At 46.1% G+C, this 8,345-nt stretch overlaps 1 protein-coding gene across 3 annotated transcripts in view; it reads left to right on the top strand.

Annotated features, from left to right (window-relative positions):
• THRAP3 (thyroid hormone receptor associated protein 3) overlaps positions 1 to 7,664 on the top strand; it is a 73,586-nt gene extending 65,922 nt beyond the window's left edge. For all 3 annotated transcript variants that reach the window (XM_021713327.1, XM_021713328.1, XM_008059973.1), the window contains 4 exons: positions 499 to 686; positions 3,233 to 3,431; positions 3,902 to 4,045; positions 6,117 to 7,664. In XM_021713327.1, coding sequence (XP_021569002.1) covers positions 499 to 686; positions 3,233 to 3,431; positions 3,902 to 4,045; positions 6,117 to 6,338 — 753 coding nt within the window. In that variant the 3' untranslated portion in view covers positions 6,339 to 7,664. The remainder of the gene's footprint in view (positions 1 to 498; positions 687 to 3,232; positions 3,432 to 3,901; positions 4,046 to 6,116) is intronic.
• The last annotated feature ends 681 nt before the right edge of the window (positions 7,665 to 8,345 follow it).

An 8,345-nucleotide genomic window follows, 5' to 3' on the forward strand; every position in this document is an offset into this window, starting at 1 on the left:
AGAAATTTCTCAGTATAGCCCAGCATTTTGGAAGACTGCTTAAATCTTCCATTGTCTCTCAATGGACTCAATACGCAGAGATAATTCCAAGTAGCGGGTAAGCTGTGGGCAGCTGCTACAATGTAGGTAGGGGAGAGAGCACATTTCCACTTTTAGTGGTGACTAACCCTGAGCCAGTCTAACCACCTACCTTCCAGAGCTAAGTTTAGTCCTCTCAACTTAAAGACTAGCCAGTCATTCCTGGACCACAAAAGAAACAACTTGAGATCAATATACAGCATTTTCAGAAAGCTCCCATCGTTACTGAGAACTGGTTTGGACTCTGAGGGACCCCCATGACATAATTTCTGGGACATCCTTCTGAGCTTGGGTGAGGTACCTCATGTTCCCAGTGCTTCCTCTGCTCTCCTCCATTGGAGTAAAAACCACAGTTTATGGGGTGATTGAATTGGCAACCCTGAATCCCAAGCACCTTAATTTTTACTTCTCTTTTGATAGGCTGAGGGAAAATACAAAGATGATCCCGTTGATCTTCGCCTTGATATTGAACGACGTAAAAAACATAAGGAGAGAGATCTTAAACGAGGTAAATCAAGAGAATCAGTGGATTCCCGAGACTCAAGCCACTCGAGGGAAAGGTCAGCTGAGAAAACAGAGAAAACTCATAAAGGATCGAAGAAGCAAAAGTACGTAAGCCCATGCCTGTCACCCTATTTAGACTTCTAGTCTCTTGTCTGCTTCCTTTGGGTTGTACACAGCCAGAGGACTTTGGGGTTAGGAATTACAACAACTTGTGTTCCTCCTTTTATGCCATGTAACTGTCAAATAGGGCCTCTAGTTTGAAGGCAGATGTCCTCCATCAAAAAATTGTGATTCTAATGCAAAGAAGGCTTCTAGGAGAAGCTAACCTGTTAATTTGACTACAGGGGTGCTGTGGCTAATCATTTGTAATTCTTTTTATGGTTGTTTTAGATGTGTTCCTTTTCACCACACTTTCATGGGAAGGTTATATTTTAAAATGGTTCAGAGTCATTGTCAAGCAAGAATACTGTTTAGTCAGAGAAATAAGATGAAACTAGATAGGACAAGATTGTTGATCTTAAATGCCTTTTAAAGTAGTTTCGCAGACCATTCCAAGAGAGGTGTTCCAAATACTCGTTAAACAAAGGTGGCATTGTTGAACTTTATAGGGCAACATTCATGCCAATGTCCTGATGTTTCTGTTTACATTTTTGAAAGTTCCATGACTTTTGAATCATGTCTAATTAAAAGGAGCACAGTTGAAGCCCCACACTTTAGGCAATACCACTTGTTTCTGAACTTCAGCTGGCAAACATTTAATATCCATTGGATAGCCACCCTTTGAACAATTGGTGTGATACCCATTTTACCCATTTGAAGCACAAATCAGAATGATTTGTGTAAAGTCACACAAATATCAGCTGACATAAAAACTTGGGTCTTTTGTTCCACTTTGTCTCCTGTTCCACTGTGGTACTTATGCATTAGGAACCCTGGCAGCCCTCTTTGACAAAGGACCTGATCATCCTCAGCAGGGAACTGAAGTGGTGGTACAATAGGCTGCCACTGGTGGAAAGGTGGACCTTTAAGGCACCACGGGGTTGGGTCTGCATAACTAACTCTGACTTCCTCTCCCTGGAATACATGCCTACCATCTGACATACTGTGTGACCTTGAACAAGTGTCTTACAGACCTTAGTATGCTGTGATTTGAGGCAAGGAAAAAAAAGATCATTCATTGATCTTATTGTATAATTGAAGAATGACTTACCCAGGTCACACAGCTAATATGAGGCCGCACTAAGGACTGTTTTTAGTGGGGCCAGACAGTAACCTAAATAAATTTCCTCCTTTTATGAATCGATGCTAGAAAGAGCCAGTGTGCATGAATGGGGGATGGGGGAGCAAGGTGCTTTTCCTAATGGGAAACTGAGGGAAGGCGGCGATGATAGATTACTGACATAATGCTTGATTGGCTTAATTGGCTTCTCCCTAGAAGTCCTCTACTCTTGAGAGCCTGGCCTTTCTACCACCTTAGAGGCGTTGACACCCACCTTAGTATATAAGCAGTGACTCATTATATTAAGCTAATTTGCCATAGTCTGTAATTTCCCCAAGATGAAGGGAAGGGAAGTGGAATAATTCTGGGAAGAGTTTCGCCAGATTCTTGGTTTAATGACACAACCTGTTTGAGCTCAGTGGGGGGTGGGGTATGTGAAGTGGTGGTATAATTAGGCTAGGCTTGAATACAGGTTCTGTTCACCTCTATCACCTGAGTCTCCTACCAGTAAAATGGAGGAAATAATCATATTGCCATTGACTGCATACTGGCTTTGTCAGTTTAGTGTTTAAACACATTGTTCATTTAATCTCTAAAGCAACTGTGTGAGACATGTCGTACTGCAGTGAGAAATAGAAGTAAAAAATAAAATAAAAATGGTTTAGTTATATCTCTTACAAAAAATAAGATAAAATAATGTAAAACACTGCAAGATGGCAATCACACAGCTTCTGTCCCGCAGCATATGCATCAGAACTCAGTAGAGGGTCCGTCTTTTTCTCCCTTTCTAATCATGCATGTGTCTTAGACTAAGCTCCTGGAAGCCAGGGACTGTTTTGTTCCTGCTTCTGTTTATGGTGCATGCTCCTCACAGGCTCAGACATAGATGTGTGACTGGACGTGACTGATACAATTGGGAGGAAATGCCCCAGGTATCCTAGGTGGGGTAGGTTGGGAGTGATCTGGGTTTTTGGGTTATTCACCTTCAATTTCTTTTTCTTTTCTTTTTTTTTTTTTTGAGTCAAGTCTCACTCTGTTACCCAGGCTGGAGTGCCATGGCACGCCTCATAGCCGCTGCAGCTTCAACCTGCTAGGCTCAGGTGATCCTTCTGCCTCAGCTTTCCAAGTTGCTGGAACCACAGGCATGCAACACCACGCCCAGCTAAATTTTTTTTATTTATTGTAGAGACCAGGTCTCGTTATGTTACCCAGGCTGGTCTTGCTATGTTACCCATAACTGGTCTCGCTGTGTTACCGAGGCTGATATTACAGGCATGAGTTGCCACACCCAGCCATCTTCGGTTTCTTCATCACAGTCACACTCTGTATTGCTCAGTGTTTTCTTATCCATGAGGCCCCAGGCAAGAGCTGTCTTCTAGAAGATTATTGATTTCCCTGGCCCTTCTCTCTCTTTCTTTTTCTTTTTCATAGGAAGCACCGGAGGGCACGAGACCGGTCCAGATCATCCTCCTCTTCCTCTCACTCATCTCACTCCTACAAAGCAGAAGAGTACACTGAAGAGACAGAAGACAGAGAGGAGAGCACCACAGGCTTTGACAAATCGAGACTAGGGACCAAAGACTTCGTGGGTCCAAGTGAAAGAGGAGGCGGCAGAGCTCGAGGAACCTTTGTAAGGCCCTCCCTCCGTCCTCTTCCTTTCTCCAAGGCCCTTGCTCCCCCCAATTCTGATTATAGTTCATCAGAACACAAGCTTTGTTGCCTCTGTCATAGTAATCGAATCTCTAGACCCCATAGGCCCCAAGCTTCCCACATTCCCCAGGCTTTCTGTTTTTATGTTTAGGTTCATAATCATGTAGCTATAGAAAGCCTGTTACGGCTTCTGATTTCAGAACTTCTCTGTTTACTTTGACTCCTGCTGTTTGTAGGGAAGGCTTTGGGCCATGTTTATTCTCTGTTTGGACTCTAGACTTGAGATGAGCAGAAGGGGAATGGCTAGAAACCAGTTGACCAGCATCTGACTGGAGGACATCTGTCTATTCTGTTCCAAAAAAGTGTTTGAACAGAATGCAGGGAGGCTTTTCCCTTTTCCTGACATAAACCTTTATTTCTCTCTCCCCCATCCCCTCTTTATTGTCATAGCAATTTCGAGCCAGAGGGAGAGGCTGGGGCAGGGGCAACTACTCTGGTAACAATAACAACAACAGCAACAATGATTTTCAAAAGAGAACCCGGGAAGAAGAATGGGACCCAGAATACACACCCAAAAGCAAGAAGTATTACTTGGTATGTGTCTGGAGATAACCAGGAGGGTCCAGAGGGCCTTTGGCACGCACTGTAGCTGACACTAGGGCCTTCATTGGTTTGTCCAAAACTGATTAAATGTGTGTGGGGGCATGTTGTACTGGGGTGCATGTACTTGTACAGTATAGTGACAGTTTAGATGGGTGTCTTGTATAAAGGAGTCCTGGTCTCAAAAGAGTTTATCCTCAGAGATGTTTATGGCTTCCAGGGTAAGCGAAGAAGTGAAGTGTTGTTCTTGTCTTTTTAGTCTATGAGCTTATTTTATTGCTCACCACCCCCAACCTCAGACACCCCACTCCCACACCCAGGGTAGAGCCATAACCCTTCCCTAATGGGCAGTCCCTCTGTGTCCCTCCCTCATGATGCAAGATTGATAGGAAAAATGTGAATCTTTTTTTTTTTGAGTCAGAGTCTTACTCTGTTGCCCAGGCTGGAGCGCAGTAGAACGCTCACGGCCACCGCAGACTCAACCTGCTGGGCTTTGGCGATCCTTCTGCCTCAGCCTTCCAAGTAGCTGGAAGCACAGGTGCATGCTACCACGCCCAGCTTATTTTTTGATTTATTGTAGAGATGAGGTCTCGCCAAGTTGCCCAGGCTGGTCTTGAAACCCTGGATTTAGGCAATCCTCTCACCTCAGCCTCTCAAAGTACTGGGATTACAGGCTTGAGCCACTGTGCCCAGCTGATGTGAATCTTTTTGAGGAAAGGGATCACCTGTCTCCAAAATGAAATGCCATTGGGGCTTCCCTCATCTAGGCTTCTAGAACAGGGTTTTCCAAACCCAGGGCCACAGTCAGTTAGGAAACAGGCTGCACAGCAGGAGGTGAGGAACAGGTGAGTGGAACTCTACCTCCTGTCAGATTAGCAGCATGAGGTTCTCATAGGCACGCAAACTCTGTTATGAATTGTGCCTGTGAGGGATCTCTAGGTGGCGGGCTCCTTGTGAGAATCTAATGCCTGATGATCTAAGATGGAGCTGAGGCAGTGTGATGCTAGCACTGGGGAGGGCAGCAAATACAGCCAGCATTAGTAGTGAGGCTTGGCTGCACATTCCCCTCCCCAGCCCGTCCATGGAGAAATTATCTTCCATGAAACCAGTCCCTGATGTGGAAAAGGTTAGGGACCGCTGTTCTGGGGGACCCCTGGGCTCATCTCTTAGGAACTGTAGGTGGCTGGGCCCAAGATAGGTGCAGAAGTGGAACTGCTGGAGGATTCAGGGCCACATAAAGACCTTTCCCCACCTGTCTGCCACCTGAAAGAACATTGTCAACCTGATTCATTTAATATGGTGAACAAGCAGCCTTGTCAGAAGCTGGCACTTTTGCTTAGTTGATCTCCAAGAACCTAAGGGTCTAGGTTGTGTAGGTGGGTGGTTTAGACTCTCCCTGAAGTGAATTCTTTCACCGGATCCCTCCTCTTGTCTCAGGAGATTGTCAGAGCAGGGATTGTTGGAGAGGTAGGTGAAGTGCTTGTCCTGCTCTGCCACAGTGCCTCGTTGCTTGACACTAAAGAGGGCAGGACACAGCATGGGAGTCTAGGGGTGGAGGAGCAGGAAGATGTAGAGCCCCAGCACCGCATTTCTGTCTTGGCTGCCTAACAACCTAGTTCCGACATGGTTTCACATTGTGGTGTGATGGGCTTTCTCAAACCTATCCTTTGAGAGCGAATCCTAAATCTCATGGAATTGCCTAAGGTTTCTAAGCCTGTTTCTTGTTTACATAGTGGAGGGTGATAATGACAGATGTGAGGATTAAATGAGGTACTGTTTTTTCAGTGCTTAGTGAAGGTTTTATTATTATCGTTATAATCCCCAAGCTATTACTTTAGAGCACTAAGGTAATCCTCTCTTAGAATCCCTGATAGTCTCTTAGATCTGAACCACTGGCATTTTTGGAGGGGAGGATGGGGAGAAGGGCAGAAAGGGAGCAAAAGCCTGGATCTGGGGTGTGGCATAGGAGTTTTTGGGAAAAGGCACATTTGGGTGGGCATAGGAGAGAGAGCTTTGGGTACTTCTTTTTCTCTCTGGCACTGATGGCAGTTTTCTTTCCCCTCAGCATGATGACCGTGAAGGCGAAGGCAGTGACAAGTGGGTGAGCCGAGGCCGGGGCCGAGGAGCCTTTCCCCGGGGTCGGGGCCGGTTCATGTTCCGAAAGTCCAGTACCAGCCCCAAGTGGGCTCATGACAAGTTCAGTGGGGAGGAAGGGGAGATTGAAGACGACGAGAGTGGGACAGAGAACCGAGAAGAGAAGGACAATTTGCAGCCCACCACAGAGTAGGGGCCACTCTTAACGAGATCTCTTGCCCAGGGGAGAGAGGCGCTGGGAAGATGGCTGGTGAGGAGCTAAACGGAGGAGTCTCATGAAGATTCTGGAAACCCACCCCAGCCCTACCAGCCATGCAGAGTCCTACGACAGCTGAAAGCATCCCTGGCGCTGTGTCCACTGGACAGAGGAGGCTGACCAAGGAGCCTGGGGTCAGGCCCAGCTCTTGAGCAGAACACAACACATTGGGCTTTAGCTGTGTTTCTCATTTGTTGTTGGTGTGTGGGGTGGGGCAGGGGTAGGGAGGGAGAGCGATGCTTGGATTTTGCTTTGTTTCCAATTAGAAACCAACAGATTTGTTCTTCATTTCATTTCATTTGGTGGAGCTAAGAGGACTAATTTGATGATTTTTAATCTCTTCTCCCCATCCTGATTTTAAAAGCCCTTCTTTTTTTTCTTTTTTTAGGCATATGTAGTAATATTAGATTTAATTTGGAAAACTTTGATTCTTAAAAGAGAAAACAAAGCATGTGAATAAACATTGAAGTGTTCACCTCAGTTTGGGACCAAACTGCTTGGATCTTTGTAAAAACTGGTTTTGTATGTCAAGGAGGAGTTTAAGGCCTTTCGGACCACCTTGTGTTCCCCTTTTCTGCGCAGCCATTTATCACGTGGAGTTGTCCTAACCACACCTCACAAGCCCCTGTGCCCACGTTTTCTGATTTCTTCAGGGCTGGGCTTTCCATTCTCCACCAGCAACTCCAGTATCCCAGACTTTCTAGTCCTGCTGATCCTCTCAGCAACCGGTGGAAACTGGAGGGCAGTTTCTGGTCTGTTTTCTAAGAAACTTATGAATTCTATTATCTTTACAAATATAAGATGAGAAAAATAATTTTTTCAATATTTTTTATTAATCTTTTTATAAAATGAAAAGAAACTCCTATGATTGATTAAGGAAGGTGGTTATGGCTGGGTGGTTCATGGGTTTTTTGGGTTAGTCTTTCTTTGTCTTTTTAACCTTAAGCTTTAAGTTGAAACATTCTCAGATGTTTGGGGGGAAGCATCCTCTTACAATGGGTCCTTGTGCTTGCCTTCTGGGGAGGCGGTCTGAGCAGGTGAATCATAAGGCATTTATGCATATGCTATATGCTGACTGCACCCACCTCTCCCCCCAGCCTTTGCCTCTTGGGTTGTTGTGCTCCTTTCCCCTTACTTTGCTACATTTCTATAGTTAAGTTGGTTTTACTTGAATAATTCATGTTTAGGGGAAAAAATGAAAATCTCCCTTAAAATTTGTTTCAACTCCTCCTGCAAATAAAATAAATGAAGTGGCTCTGGTCATTTTCACCCTGAGTGTGTGTGTGTTGGGGGTGGCAGAGACCTCCCACGGCAGTTGCGGGAAACCGGAAGAGAACGTTCCCCTGTGGGGCTGTGCCGGGCCTGCTGCTCAGCCCCGGCCTCAGGAGCCTCACAGTCACTCTGCCCTCCCTCTGCTTGGCAGCACCTTCTCATTCCCATTCCAGTGGTTTTGCTTCATGCTGTAACCTGGACACGATAAGAACCAGATTTTTTCACTGGTGTCATGGTCTAGGACTTTGGCTTCCTCACTGGCGGGCAGGGGTCAAGGGGTGTGGCTAACAGGCTCAGTCTTCTGTGTTCAGTGAGCAGGAAAATGACCTGAAAGCCTATTTATTCCACGCGGCCTAACCTTCAGACTTGCCAGCTCTGGGCCTGTGAGCAGGAGCCTTGTAAGCTCATAAAGTTATTTCTTCCTGCTTAACCCCTAGATGAAATCTAGAGGTGTTTTCTGAGACCAAACCAGGCCCAGCCGCCCAAAGCCCTGTCCTTCCTCTGTGGGGCTGGTAGGAAGGACGGGTACGGGCCAGGCAGCACTAACAGGCGTCGCAGGAAAGCAAAGATTTGAAATATACCAGGAGTAGCTTTCAGCGGACTGTAGCAGCCAGCCACTTCCACTCAGGCCGGCTTAGAGCGGTTGCTCCCTGCTGGGGGGCCCCACCCTGG

Source organism: Carlito syrichta, unplaced genomic scaffold, assembly GCF_000164805.1.
Source record: "Carlito syrichta isolate Samal-C Ts95f unplaced genomic scaffold, Tarsius_syrichta-2.0.1 Scaffold304465, whole genome shotgun sequence".
NCBI lineage: Eukaryota > Metazoa > Chordata > Mammalia > Primates > Tarsiidae > Carlito > Carlito syrichta.